At 35.6% G+C, this 16,163-nt stretch overlaps 1 protein-coding gene across 1 annotated transcript; it reads right to left on the bottom strand.

Moving 5' to 3' along the window:
- Positions 1-492: 492 nt before the first annotated feature.
- On the bottom strand, positions 493-14,584 carry LOC137405663 (allograft inflammatory factor 1-like). Its single transcript, XM_068091996.1, has 6 exons — positions 14,414-14,584; positions 12,029-12,090; positions 8,989-9,055; positions 6,324-6,365; positions 1,194-1,353; positions 493-900 (listed from the first exon to the last, which is right to left on the bottom strand). Exons 1-6 carry the CDS (start codon positions 14,439-14,441, stop codon positions 816-818), a joined length of 444 nt encoding a protein of 147 aa, XP_067948097.1. The 5' UTR covers positions 14,442-14,584; the 3' UTR covers positions 493-815.
- Positions 14,585-16,163: the final 1,579 nt, after the last annotated feature.

The raw sequence follows: 16,163 nt of genomic DNA, 5'->3' as shown, positions 1-16,163 counted from the left end.
GATGAAGTTTATGGACATGTGAAATAACAAGATCTTGAGAACATAAGAAGACAATTACATGTATTTCTTTTTATACCTTAAGCCTAAAATCATCATAATAGACAGATGCATATTAATTTTATTTACTCTAGTCAATGACGTGTAAAGCGAATTTGACAATGAGACAAAGAACAAAGACAAAAATAGTAGAGTAAATTATGTGTATTAAAAGAAAAGCTCTTTTTGAGTAACGCTGTTGTATTTGTTTAATAAAATAAATTGTTAATGTGTTGGTGTCTGGTATAAAGCGTAGTGGTTTTTTGTAGAGTTAGGAATGTAATGGATGGTCAGGCAGATTAGAGATACGATTTGAGCATTTTAAACAACAAATTGATGCAAAATAATGCTTTTGATTTTTTATTTCTGTAAAGAACTTTTGGTTAAAAACTACTCCTCTAACATGTCAAAAGATCAAAAGTTAAAGGTTAAAGGTTACAGATGTAAGGTATCTCATAGGTTTAAACTTCTTTATTTCTAAGATAAAATATGATCAGCAATTTCTATCACTTAGAATAAAATAAACTATGAAAAACCACAGCTAGTAAAAAGCAAAAATTAAGCCAAAGTTAATTTCTTCAATTTAAAAATAAATGTTGCATAGTCAAATCTATAGATAATGAATGACATCTCATACAACACGTAGATATACATAAAAAACCGTATCATTTGCATGTTCTAAAAAAATGACACAGCATGTGAGTAATAACTATTTCATTACAATAATAAAGATATATATGCAGAATCAATCTGCTGGTTTGCATTCCGAGTACTGTAAATCATGGAAGATCAGCGATGGACTTTTTTGGTGCCACTCCAGTTGGTTTTTCAGCCTCTTTTTGTTTGTCTTCAAATAGCAAGATCCTAAACAAACCAACAACCATCATCACGCAGTCATACCACTAGTTATTTATAAGGGAATATTTAATAGATTGATTATTAATATTAAATAATAAAATATCTAATTATTAAAATTGAATATTCCAATTTTGTATGTCTTCTCTAGACTCCCTTGTAATACTATTAGGATGCAGTTGCAACTAAAGAGTTACACTTTGGCCCCATTTTAAAACTAGGACAGGACAACTCTTTCAGATTACTCAACATAATATGGTTTAGCGATTTTACAAAGGGTGGTGCAAAAGAGGACAACTCACATTCTCAGCACAGATGTTTTACCAAGCATCATCAGGATAAATTCGTTGTAGTGGATAGTACCAGAGTTATTCAGATCGACTTGTTTTATCAGTTTCTTGAGCTCCAGGTGAGTTTTTGGTTGTCCTAGCTTCTCAAGCATGTATTTTAAATCCATTAAGTCTGCAATAAACCATAATATGTCAGGGCTCTTGATTTTTAAAATCTTTGACAGCAGCAACGCTGAGAAACGCACCTCTGTCATTTGTGAAACTGATAAGCAAACAACTCACAGAAGTGTTATAAAAACAAATATTTTGACTCTAAAAGACTGTTTTATTAAAGACATTAACATCTAACATAGACATAGACATCTAATCAAACATTTAAATCAACAATTCATTGATCATATTACTAACAGATGCATCATCATCACTGTACTCTAGTGCCAAATTTTTCTAAAAAGATTTGTAATTTGCTGTTTATCTAAAACAGGGGTAGAAAACCTATGCCTCTCAAGCCATATGTAGCTCTTTTGATAACTGCATCTGGCTCTTGGATAAATTAGTAAAAAAATAATCCGTTATTTTGCTATCAATTTAATTTAAATAATAATACAAACAATGCTGAAATTACAGTAACAATAAACAAATTAAAAAATCAGGCTCATTTAATCGAAATATATTTTCAGTTGTAACTTTTCAATCTGGTGCTCACAGCAAAGGGTTTTTAGTGCTTTCTGTGCTCCGCTCTGCACAGGCCGCACAGAGACTGCAAGAGTCATTTTTAGATCAAAAGGTAAATCTTTTAAACCAGAATATGATTATCGAGAAAGACATTGACGTATCAAATAAAAAACGTGGAGTATCGGAAATTTTAGCAAGAATGGACAGAAGAATTTGCCTTTGTGAAAAAAGCTGGTTTTGCAGTGTGTCTAATATGCAAAGATAAGAATGCGTCGATGAAACGGTGAAACATCAAGTGACACATTGACTCCTGCCATGCCACATTTGCGGCGAATTATTCAATGGGAGACAGTAAAAAGAAAGCCCGCCAAGAACTTTTGTCTAGATTAAAAGCTAGCTAGCAGCAGCTCCATGTATGGACCCGGCGAGGTGACTTTAATTCCGTTAGCTTGGCTGGTTACAAACATACTAAATTTGTTGGTCTTCTTTTTCAGGCTTTTGAGATTTGAAAAATACATATGGCTCTCCTAAAAATAAATTTTGAGACATGTGGGTTTTTTGACTCTTTTAGTCAAAGAGGTTCCTGACCCTAGATCTAAGAGTTTAGGAAAATAAACAGACAATCATCAAGAAACAACTTCTACCAACTTGATATCAAAAATTATAATAGCACAGTATTTGCTTTATCTGTTTCTTTATGGGTATTCTAATGTTGTGTTGTATAATGTTAGTGAAACCCGATGCAATGTCTATATTTTTATTATTTACTCACATAATTATATAAACATAAATAAATATATCTATTTGTATATTTTTATTATTATATATATTTTATTTATAGATGTACCGACATGTAAGGCCAGCGATAAGCTCGGCGTTGCGGATTCTTTTTATTGTCAAACAGACAGTCTCTAGGTGGGTGTTTAAAAGGCTGGTTCTTGGGAATCAGATGGAGTTTTGAAATCAAATATTTTTGTTTATCTATGAGAAGGCACAGAGCATATGTGCATAAAGTTTAGACGAAGTCAGCCAAAAAAAGTGGAAAGGCATAGTGTTTATACAGACTTACAGGCAGACACACACAGTGATAAAGTGTGACTTATTAATATCTATATAAATAGTGTTGTTCACCGGCCCTTCCCTTGATTGCAATGTTTATTGTATGACATGACTGAGTGGCGAATATTATATGTCTGTGTACGAGTTATGCTCTCCTAAAAGGAGAGCATAACTCTTACAGGAAAGTGAGTTAAAAAAGGTAAACACTGCGTATCCACGCTTTAACCAAATCTTACCTAAAGATGAACCTGCACAAAGTTTTTAGCAAATTTGATCAAAAAGTATTGGCATTTTTCTAACATTTGCGATTGCATTTGATGTTTGAGGTGATCCAGTTGCCAAGATGTTTCAAGATTAAAATCGACAAAACTTGATTGCGATTAAAACTCTCAGATCAAGCAGAAGTGCGATTATGATGTCTATAATTGCAAATAGACGAAAAAAATAGAGACGCGTAACGTTTCAACTTAAAATTGACTAAAAACAGCTGTGCCGATCTGTAAGTCCATTATTTGACCTCAACTCCCAGTTTTATGATTCACCATCAATCCTTAGTCATGAAACTGTTAGCGGTGAACAAAATTTAACACTCACGATAAGTGTAACTTTATTTTAGTATTATCCATAAGTTAAAATTTTATCCTTGCTAATTAGGCCACACATTCAATTTTTTATGTTACCGTACTAGGATAAGGTGATTTGATGGAGTGCAGACAAATCCAAATTGCCGATTTGGTAGAGCGAGCAATTTAATGCCTGATGTCTTTCCTATCACCACCGGTGGGCTTTTTTTATTTTTAAAATTGAACACCAACTCGCTGTTCACTGATCAGGCTCTCAAGACCACGAGGCTGCTCTCCTAATTGTTGTGCTTACAAAATTGAGAATCGTTTCCTCATTCATTTGAACCAAGAGTACACAACTTTTTGTAGTAGTCTCACAAAATCATCGTTTATCACTCTTCGCTTAGCTAAACTCACTTGATGTTACAGTTTTGATGATCGTTCTATGAGCAATTGATGATTTTCCCTAATAATATACAATATTGGGAAAAATAAACGGACCGCCTTACAATTTGACAAATTTCAATAAATATGGTGTCGCAGTTGCAAGACAATTCTTTGAAGTTGAACTTATTATACACCAAAATGTAGCTCTGAGGCTCCTCTATTCAAATATTTTATTAAAAACACATTTGAAGTAGTTTACCACTTAAAATGCAGACTTGTGCTGCACAAAAACTGAGTCAATTTTTATAGCAAGTTAGCAGCTTCAAAGACAAAGTTTTCTATTGAGCAAAACACAATGACTTGAAGATGGTTTTACACAACATCTTTGATCTGAGTAACATCACTGCTTTAAGTTTGAATGCAAATAAAATACAGGTTTAACTCGAATTCAAATGAGTGAAAATGTTAAAAATAATTGCTAACTTTGACTCTCTAAAACTTATTTAGCATCATTTTTTCAAGCTAAAATTAATTTTATTAAATTTTATTTATTGTAAGCTTTTTTTTATGTATAGTTTGTATGGGTTCTGCTCAACAGCAAGAGTTTAATGAGGGGTTTAATCACCTCAAGTGCTAAACAGAAGCAACGATAATGTTGTATAAAGTGGTCTGTTTATTTTTCAAACCACTGTAATTCGCTGTCTTTAAAAAGTAGAATTCCTTATAGCTATCACTCAGCATATAAAACTTGGCTTGTCTTGAAATAAAACTGTCTATTCTTTCTGCTGCCACCACTAACAATCTTTTTGAAAATTGAGTGCCAACTATTTGTTCACAGATCAGGGGCCTTAGACATAGAATTATATCTAGAATAAGAATATTCTAGAATAAGAAGAATATCGAGAATTATCACTAGCCTTTTTTTAACTTCATCCATATTATTATTGGACGTTGTCCGTCGGCCTCGTGTCTCTGTCAGAAAGCATAGAAAATAACTATTTGCACAGTTACTATACAATTATAATGTTGGCTGATTAGGGCAGTTGGTAAGAGTGAAGGGCTGCTGAACTGCAGGTCACAAGTTCAAACCCACCCACAGGAATCTTTTTTTGAATTGGCGCAAACATTCTGAGGCTCTGTAAGGTAGCCAAGAGCTGCGTGTGTTTTTTTACCTTTTCAGCAAAGATATTCACAATGTGTTCATCAAAACAAAAACAGGTTTCATACTAAGTGAGGACCTAAACTCATTAAGAAACTTATTAACTATGCGTATTACTGTGTTAGAGTGCTATTCTGTGTTATTTTGTTTGGTTTGTGCCCTAGAACTCTGTAGGTGTAAAAAAAATTCTGCGGTTTTAGAAAAGTTGATAATCACTGCTTTAGGCTACCACAACACAGCAGCTACTATTTTGTTATATCTACATATATATATATATATATATATATATATATATATATATATATATATATATATATATATATGTAGATATAACAAAATAGTAGCTGCTGTGTTGTGGTATACCCCATTTATCAATTATTTCTTAATAACAGCTTTCAGTAGTGACAGCATTGAATACTCATATCTATTATGTTAGACTAAGGAGTCAACAATAAAACTTCTAATAGCTACACGCAGTTGACACGAGGCCAGCTTACAGATAAAAATGTCCGTTCCTGTCTGTAAACCAACAGAAAACATATCAACGTCATCCAAAGTGGCTGTTGAATTGCTACAACTGCTGTTTCTTGTTGTCAGCAGTTTTTATATTCAATATTTCATCTTACTTACAATTATATGTCTTTTATCTTTTGTAAAGAGGTAAGTTATCACTACACACTAGACTACCAGAGTACTAGTCTAGAATACTAAAAGGTGAACTCTATAAATTACAACTCCTGACTACAGTGAAAGGATATTTGACTGTGAGACTAAGTATATGCTTTTTTAGCAAAACATACAGGGCAGACAACTCTATTGTAATCAGAAGTTATTCTTTCAGAGAAAAATTTATAAATTTCTTACACGCTTGCACACAAACCGTAACACAGGTCATTGACAAACCTAGTTAATGGCCACTATTATAGTTCTAGCTGTCTAACTTATTCTATTGCAGTAGGCAGTGGGTTAGCTATTTGTTTAATTATGTTGAACATTGTTTGCTGTCACTGTAGCATTTATGTGTTGAATAAATTCTACCCTTGGACCACTGCTTAGCTTTTATGATTGTAAATGTGTAAGCTATGGGTAATTTAGTTGTCTCTTGTCATTAAAAGCACTTGTTGACAACTGGCACTTGCCGAGTGCTGCCACTAATTCAAGGTCAGTCAAAGCTACTACTAATTGTGCTCACATAAGCACACATAGTATACATGAATAAAACAAAAATGGTTACTATGTGTTCACAAACATGTTAGTGTTATGTTACATGTGTTAACAAGTGTTATGTTACACGCTTACCTAAGTCTCCAGATAAGTCTCTATCACACTCGATGAACTTGGCTAAAACACATAAATTATATATTTAATTTAAAATATATAAATCATCTATACATGTATATATATAAATTGCTAGTTTACCGAAAACAATCCGACAAGAAACCACAGTTTTATAAAATATTTTATCACTTTATGTTTTCAGCTTTCCATAGGAAATTTGAATGAAAAAAATGCAAATTATATATCAAGGGAGATAAATCCAGATAGCTAATATATATATATATCAATTAAAAAAATATATATTTTGAAATTTTTGTGATTAAATGCAAGTGAATTAATATTATTGTACATTTTTACATCACCGATGCATAAAAAAATTAAAACAAACATAATTTTATTGACATAACAGCAATTTATTTATTATCTAAGTAATAGATTTTTACAAAGAGTAAAGTCTATGCATAGCCAGCTGTTACTAAATACGTCTATGGCTAATTGTATATATGCAATTACGGAAAGGTAGAAAGTGTTAAATTTATGATAATAGTGAATAGCACTAGGTATGATGACTTGGTGTAGCCGTTAGTAAAAACAGTAAAGAAGTAAAAACTATCTCTTCTAACACTGTCTAGAAACACAATGCAGAAAATAAAGCTACAGATAAGAGGCCAGAGTTACAACAGGCTGGTACGATAAGCGGTTACATTATCTAGCTTGTGAAAATGACACCACAATGTGGCTGGCTCCTTGATGTTTTGTTCATAGCTAAATTACAGCTGATCGGTTGAACTCTCATAAAAAAACAGTTTCCACGCTGGTTATCAATTTTAGCAGATGATCACTTGAATAGATATAGAAATCTTTTAAAGTGAGCTGACATGGAAACTTAGAGCAACTAGATATTAAATCATTATATTCTTTAGATGCCCTGGAATATGCTCAGGTTTTCACAGGAGTTCACAGGTGCCCGCAGGTGCTCACTAACCCTTTACTACGCTTACATGCAATCAGCTATTGTAAAACCTTATACCTATTAAATGCTAGCATCCATTTTCACAGGGCAGTCATCCAAGCTTGGTCCAAAAGAATTTTGTTTGGTTCCTGATAGGAAGTTTGTTTAGTGCAGACTTATGTCATAATAACTTTACACATTTTAATATATGTGAATTTCCTATGAGTTGCGTTTCATAGCTTTGACAGGTGTTTTTATTAGCATACAGACCAGCAACAGGAAGTATACACTTATACATGTATACACAAGGAACACTATACTAGCTTCTAAGAAGATCGAGAGGATTCTGGAAGATCTTTCTAGAAGCGAAGATCTAGGAAGATTTTCCAGATCTGGAATATTCTGGAAGATCTTTTTAGAAGTGAAGATCTAAGAAGATCTCCCAGATCTAGAAGATTCATCTTGTAGTATAACAAGCGTCTTACTTTTCTAAAAAGGCTGCCTTTAGAGGAGGCGTGACATGAGAATTTCAGAAAGTTTGAGAAATACACATTTTTACTTATGCCAAAATTAAATTTAGATTGTCCTGCTTTTTCAAGCTTTGAGTGATGTGCCCTTATCATTGTTGACAATGGAATTAAACCTATCACATTATAATTACTTTAGATGACATATAGCAATATAGTTGTACTGCTTTTATATTTCAGAGGCGCTAATTTTTATTCCTACAATATATAAGACATATTTCTACTGATTATCATTTTATTAATTTAGTATTTTACATAATTTTATATAACATGTAATGCTATATATATTTACACGTAGTATTTATTAAGGAGATATCATGAGTTTTATGAGTCACAGAGCGAATTAAACAAATCACTGTGTATTCTTATAGGAATATTTGATCCAATACACGACGATTTTAACATACGAAGCAGATCTAAAATGAATTAACTCGTACAGAGGTCTGACTGTATTTAATGATTTATTTAGATGGATTGGCTACCATACATCTCATAAACTCTCATCTAACTCGCAGGCTCATTGCAATGATGCATCCTCAGGTTACTACGTTAACATTCATGTAGCTTTTTTCTCAAAAAGTAAACAATTTTCAAATCTTACCAATTCAATTTGCTGCTACTACTATCGCTATCACTACTACTACTACTACTACTACTATTACTACAACGTGTGTTATTGCTAGGTATCAAGGCAAGCTGCTGGAATTGCCAAAACAAAAGTTAAAAAGGAATGCGTAACCTTGGACTACATCTTATGATTGAAGGTGAAATAGACTTATAAAGCATGCATGATTTGTGTTGAGGAGTTTAAAATAGTTGCCAAGGAAGCGCAGCACTCATATCTATTGCAAAAAATGTTAAATCAATCAAACTTAGCTGCGGTATGCGCAATTCTTTGAACTATGCATAGTTTCACAGAGCTTATGTTTATCTATGTGATACGGGGTGTTGTGGACTGGCTAAACAGATGTTGGATAACCAGACACTACATACTCATAAAGGTGTCACTTATTAGCATATTAGTGAGCTAACGGGCTTCAGCTGAAAAAGGCAGCAGCGGATGAGCTTCCTGGCCAACCAATTAAACACTAGACTACTAGAGAGTGGCATCTATCACAATGAGTCAGACTCAGTGCGAGCTCATGGCATCACGCTTGCATTTTATTAAGCTTCTGGTCAGCCAGTACATTCTAATATTACGACTAACCTTTAAACTGTGTCAACTTTTCTTCCAGATCTTCGACATTGCTGTAGTTATCGTCTTGGAGAAATTCCTAAAAAAAACAAACAAGAGATGAACTCGGATGGCACATGTTTGTTTGCACTCATGATCAGGCATGTGGTAAATAGGAGTAGGGTTACACGTGCCCCATCCTGGCAATGAACTTGACTTTTTATCAGTTCAGTGACTCATGACCAGAGACTGGTAATGTGTCATTGGGGAGATAAGCGATCACAATAGCTACTGTGTGTAGTGATGAGAAACTGATATGAAATGCTGCAGAACAAATAGCCAAGCTCGAAGTTACCAAGTTTCCAGGAAGTTTCCAAGTTACAAGTCAAACAACATGACTTTTAAGAGAGTGTGACTCTGTAAGGATTAGGGTGTTTTTGAATCTTTACCACACCATAGAAAAAAACACAAAAAAGGACATTTGATGCAGAGAGGTTGATAGTTCAGTACAGAAAGATATCGATAGATGTACTGATATTCCAGTATAGATAAAAAGTATCCACCATATGATGATTTTATTTTGCATTTCTCCAATTACACACAATTGTATGGTTAAATCTTTTAATCATTTGTTAAATGAGATAAAATGTATAACTTAAATTAGTAGTCTCAAGTCTTGTATGAATTTTGGTTTTTTACGTTTACGATGCCACATGCCAACACCTTTTAATTTATTGATTTTTGCGGCATCATATTCAAAACATTTTTTCTTTAAAAATGATTGCGGGCTGCTTAATAAAGGGATGCATATACTGTATAGGGTTGGTTTATTAATGTATACAGAATCTCTAAAATTCAAGATTTTTAAAAACTAGCCGGTTTAACAAATTAAGGCATATTTGCTTAGCAGCATGTCGAGGTTGTGCTCGCAGTGATTTCCATTTTATTGAATGTCGCTTTATCTTGTGATCAATCACTTTCTATGGATGTACAGATACAGTTTAATAAAATGGAAAGTATTGCAGGCTTATTTCTGAGCTGCTAAAAGGTTCGACTTAATTTCGCAAGCTGAGTGCAAACATGTACCACGTATTACGGCATGTACTGATCTTTCACAATTAGAGTTTTATGAACATTAGGTAAAAACTTGATATTTTAAGATTTGAATAGAAGCTTTAAAGAGCCAGTGAGATTCTTTATACCAAGGTCAAAGGAAGGTGGACGATATTTATTACTTGCGGAGTAATCTCGAAGAACTTTTGTGAAAGGGGAAATATGAAGTACAATATACCAAAAAATAACTATCGCTGAATAGTTGATGTAATAACCAATCATTTAGTACAAAATCAGTCCTAAACTTGGAAGTTTTCCTCTCTATACCATCGATTAATCGATTGATGACCTGCACACAAATTCAACAAAACCATTGTATCATGCACTTGACAAGTCTGTCATAAGACAAGAGTTTGAAACTACAAAGATCTGCGATGATACATCGTTTTTTTTACGTCATCAAGTCGTTTGCACATGCGCTCATTCACGAAAAAGCTGCCATTTTTGTAGAAAACGATCGTTTTTCTTTTATTTATTAGTACTTTTGGGTGTTGTTGTGATACTATAATAAAAAAATTGCAAACAAAAACATCGTTTTCAAATTATCATTGCAAAAACTTCGTGTTTTTAACGATAAAATTGTCTATAAAGATGGCCGACAACGACAAAATGACATCACAAAAAAACGAAGGATAGGTGTCTACGAGGGATAAGAGAAAACCTCCCCAAAATGCTTCGTACAGATGAAAGTCACCACTTTTGCAGCGCGATATCGCCCTCACAGGCTCGTGGCAGACATGACAACCAAGTTTAATAACCTAGATCATCTGTTAAAAGCAGCCATTTTCCATATGACCTTGACATTCTGTAGTAGCTTACCCAAGCTATCATAAGCAATGCAAACTTATGTGAGCATAACACGCTGAGCCTCTTGCTGCAGTTTTGATTGCGCCAGATTGCTGCCGGGATCTCGTGGCCGATGTGTGAACTACCTTATGCGTAAATAGAGACTCAACTTATGTTAAATCCAACTTAAACTAACAGGGACGTTTATTGGGTAATTAGCAAAGTCCTTGAAAGAAGTCCGCAAGTTACCTTCATTATTATATTTTACTTGTTTATGACTTGGCTATTCTTATTAGCATTTTGATCGAACAAAATTAATGAAAGCAATATAAACATGCAGATGACTTCCGCTTCCCATTTTACCTGCTCTATTTGTTTGTCATCTCCAATCCATACACCAATGTGTAATTCTCGAAAACCGTCTCGGAGCTACCCAACGTCACCACATGAGTGCGAGCCTAGTTCTGATCAAGCAGAACTTTGAGAAGGGCTCTTTCCTCACGGGTTCACAAGACAGCCCGATATACTTAGAAGTGATTATATAACAATTGAAGAATATTATTACAAATGTAGCATTAGTAGGTATGCCATAAGTCTGTCGCACTCCATTTAACAAGATGAGGGCTACATTATCTCACAGCGACATAGATTCTCATGGCGTGCCAACGAGCATATCTGTTGATAATTTGGCGGCACCAGCCTTGGTAACTAGCAAGGCAACTATGACCAATGTCACATACTTTCACTAAAGGTACACGGGAGTGTCACTAATACATGTACCTTGCTTAGAAATCATGCCAGCAAGCCTTCTAACAAGCAAGTTAGTGACAATCTAGTCATCACTGTGTTTCCAAGACGCGCATGATGCGCAAATTTGAGCCAATCCGCAAGTTAATCGCATCATGGAAACAGCATACATCCGCAGGCTAAGCAAGTTTTGCGGCTCTCAAAACTTTATCGAATCCATCATGCTTGCGAATAATGGAAACATAACGCATGAGATGTGATACTTCGCTGTTAGCAAAAAAATTGCTATTCAAATCTTGAAACCAGTAGTCAAACAACAACTCGGTGATGTTGACAACCCTGTCTACTTGCTGCTTACTGGCGTACCAATTTACCTCCCTACTTTACGATCACTGACTGGTTTTCTGACCTGGTTGCATGTACATACCGCGTTCACTTTATCGAGCTCGTGCTCCAGGTTCTCCAGCGACATTCCATACATCTTTCCATCTGAAATATTGAGCAAGTCATCTGCAAGACTGTTACAGGCCCTAACAAGTATTCCATACACTAGTCTAATGTTTTTGAGTTCTCTGTTCAATTTGGCCAAACTACCATTAAAATTTATTTATGCATGTGTTGGACTAAATTATTTGTCAAGTTTTTTTATTTACTTCTCAACATTGTCTCAGCTTTTACGTAGATAAAAACGGAGAGATACAAAGACAAAGATATAAAAAAACCAAGAGATAGATAACCCTAGATGAGAGAAAGAGAGACAGTGAGAAGAGAGACTGAGAGAAAGAGAGACAGTGAGAAGAGAGACTGAGAGAAAGAAGAGAGACAGTGAGAAGAAAGACAGTGAGAAGAGAGACAGTGAGAAGAGCGATAGGGAGAAGAGAGACAGTGAGAAGAGAGACAAAGAGAAAGAGAGATAGAGAGAAAGAAGAGAGACAGTGAGAAGAGAGACAGTGAGAAGAGAGACAGTGAGAAGAGCGATAGGGAGAAGAGAGACAGTGAGAAGAGAGACAAAGAGAAAGAGAGATAGAGAGAAGAGAGACAGTGAGAAGAGAGACAGAGAGAAAGAGAGACAGTGAGAAGAGAGACAGAGAGAAAGAAGAGAGACAGAAAAACAGAGAAAAGAGAGACAGTAAGAAGAGAGAAAGGGAAAAGAGAGACAGTGAGAAGAAAGTCAGTGAGAAGAGAGACAGTGAGAAGAGCGACAGTGAGAAGAGAGATAGAGAGAAAGAGAAACAGTGAGAAGAGAGAAAGGGAAAAGAGAGACAGAGAAAAAGAGCGACAGAGAAAAGAGAGACAGTGAGAAGAGCGACAGTGAGAAGAGAGATGGAGAGAAAGAGAAACAGTGAGAAGAGAGACAGAGAGAAAGAGAGACAGAAAGAAAGAGCGACAGAGAGAAGAGAGACAGTGAGAAGAGAGACAGAGAGAAAGAGAGATAGAGAGAAAGAGAAACAGTGAGAAGAGAGAAGTGAGACAGAGAGAAGAGAGACAAGAAGAAGAGAGGCATGGGATAGAGAGAAGACACGAGAAGACAGAGATACGGAGAGACAGCAAGATAGAGAGATAGATCAATAGAAAGCACTACAACTTCTCACTGTCCATAAAGACAAATAACATGAATTGTAGTAGTTGTGGAAGAGTAAGTCATCAGTAGGAAGGTTTTTGCCAACATAGACAGCCCTATGAGTAAGAAGGAAGTAGATAAAAAGTTACAGTGGATATGAGGAGGAAGTGAGATAACGAAAGATTACAACTCAAAGAACTAACTCTTGCCCTTGTCACTGAATCATATAGCCTAAGAGCCTATAAACCTAGCGGCTCAAATAGACAACATAAGCAACACTGATGTATTTATGCGTCACTTTTTGAATGATACGGATTAAGCAATTCAAAAGCTAATAAGCTGTCTGGCATTTCATGAAGCGGTTGACAAAACTCCAAAACAGGAAGTTTGCCTTTGCTGGCTTCAGTGTTGACCAATGCGATCTTTTGGAAATGTTGTTTCCACCATATCTTTGAGCAAGTGTTTCATGTCCTGTTTGTCGTCATGCAGGTCTATCCTTAGGGGATTTTTCACTGCATGTAGTCTCATGTTTTCTGTAGTTCTTTGACATCCATGAGCAATTCTCCAAAGCTAGATGTCTGCTTAGCTTATTGCAAGAAAAGGCTATGCGTTTTCAAGAGTATTGTTGTACAGACAATGGTTCTGTGATCTTGGCTAAGCATGTCTGAGTCCAGTGGCAAGGGAACCTCGATGACTGGAGACATAACCCAGTCACAAAGAGAGCGTGAAGGTTAGACGTCATTCCTGTCATCACCAGTGGCCTTTTTTGAGAATTTAACCCCAAACCGTTGTTTGTAGGTCGGGCGTTCTAAACTAACAGGCCACAGGCTTTACTATAGGACATACTACCTCATACACTTACAAATGAAAAACAGTCAACTGTTGACAGGCAGCAGATGAATAGGCTGCAACAGTAAAACGTCCGTGCATCACTCAATGTATTTTGGCAATGGTAAAACTTAATGACAGCCCTTTCTTCTCTGACTCCAAAAACTGACCACTGAGGTTTGGAAAATGAAAATGTTTTCAAGAATTTTGCAAATGAGCAGCTATTAACTTTTGCTGTCATGGTGGAATTGATCTGCAGGGTAACTCCCAAAGTAATATTAGTCCTATGTCCTGAATTGCTTGCAATGCCGGAAAGAAAGCTACAAACTCAACCATCAAATTGCTATGAACCATGCCGACTTCTTTCTGGAAATCAAGATATTCTACAAATGACATGCTAGAATTCAACTATACGTGACTTACTTGGAAACTGCGCAGTTTGTCCAGGCATGATAGATTTTGTTGGCAGATATTGATGATGTAACTGTATACGGAGCCCCACTGTTTAAATTAACTGTCAGCGCTCTCCCTTGCTGTATCTGATGACAATGACAAGTCGACAGTGATCACTAGCTAGAATCACGAATGACAATCATCAAGGAATATGTCAAACTTACATCACATGAGCATATATATAGCTAATGGGCAAAGCTAGTTGGAATGCAGCCAACATCTCATTGGTTGCAGCCGGGTGCTAGAATGCTTTGCAAGAAAGAAGCTGGAACTCTCTTTGATTGGATAGTAATAACTCGGAATGGGTCGTACAAGCGTAAACAATAGATGTGTTGTTATCTAGGATCAAAAGAGAGTGAAAGCTGGGCATAACTTCCTCTTTCGCTACTGAAGTTAAGTCTCCTTTGCACGCGCAACCATTGCAGAGTAGCGCACTAGTAGAGGGCATTGAACTGAGTTAATTTGGTGATAATACATGTATTTGAAATATTTTGATATATTTGCTATCTAAAGCTCTTCTACATGTCTAGTTTTCATGATTTACTGCAAAAACTGACAAAGATAAAATCTTTTGATAGTTATTAGTTGAAGTTGTGAACATTACAAAAAAATAAATACTGCGCATTGATAAGTACTTACCGATGTTCAGTTGTAAAATGCATTACAGTTGCAGTAAATTTTTACCTGGATATCTATGTAGTTGCATTAATAGTGCAGTCGCGGTAGTAAGTGTGTCAGAGTCATGCAGTATACAGTGTAATTGTATTGCGTACTTTACTACCTACTGCATAGGACTTGCAGTACAACTATTGTCTAATACCAGTATTGGTGCAGTGGTGCTATCACCCACTGCACAGTGTACAGTACTGTAAGCAGTATTGGTAGTGGTAGTATTGCCACTGCACAGTGTACAGTACTGGATGCAGTGGAAGTGTTGCTAGTGCACATTTCACAATGCTAGATGTAGTAGGAACGTTTGCATCAGGCTATACATACATGCACATAAAAACTCATCACGGAATCAAGTACTGAATCGGCTTGGTCGCAGCCGCAACACAATTGCGAGATATGAATGCTGCTCAAACTTGAGTACAGATGAGAAAATAAATTGACCACAATTAGCATTTTGAAAATGAAAATCTACTGTGGTTTTAATATTTAACATAAATGGGAATACAATATAGAGACCCCAATTTTATTGGAATGGTGATAATGCCTGACTCCCTATTCTGAAATGGTGTGAGAGCTAGAGCACAAGTTCATGAGCTTACTAGACATAGTGGCTGACAACTTTGTACCATGCAGTAAAGATGTTTTAAAAGTCAGCAGTGTCAGTTGATCCGCAGTATCAACTTCATACTAACACACAGCTGCAGTACCCCTCTGTTTCAAACGTTGAAGAATGCGCATTCGCAGTTTGTATGAATTGCTGGGTTTCAGGTCAATGCATCATAAAAGTAAATGCGCAGTAGATTGCAGTAGACAGTTTACAGTAGGAGACAGTTGCAGTAGCAGTAATTGTCTACTGCACATTAGAAAGTTGTAATGCACTGTAAAATTACTGTGTACTACACTGCAATGATGCAGTGCGGTTCTAATGCATCACAACCCTGTATATTATCTACCACAAGTATATCGCCAGCACCGTGCACCGTGAGAGACTGTCATGAGCAATCAGTATGTGTATAATTAACTCTTTCGCTGCCAAATCAATTTATTT

The sequence above is a fragment of the Watersipora subatra genome, chromosome 10 (genome assembly GCF_963576615.1).
Source record: "Watersipora subatra chromosome 10, tzWatSuba1.1, whole genome shotgun sequence".
Lineage (NCBI taxonomy): Eukaryota > Metazoa > Bryozoa > Gymnolaemata > Cheilostomatida > Watersiporidae > Watersipora > Watersipora subatra.
The sequence above is the reverse complement of the archived record's forward strand: the minus strand, read 5'-3'. Positions and strand labels throughout refer to the sequence as shown.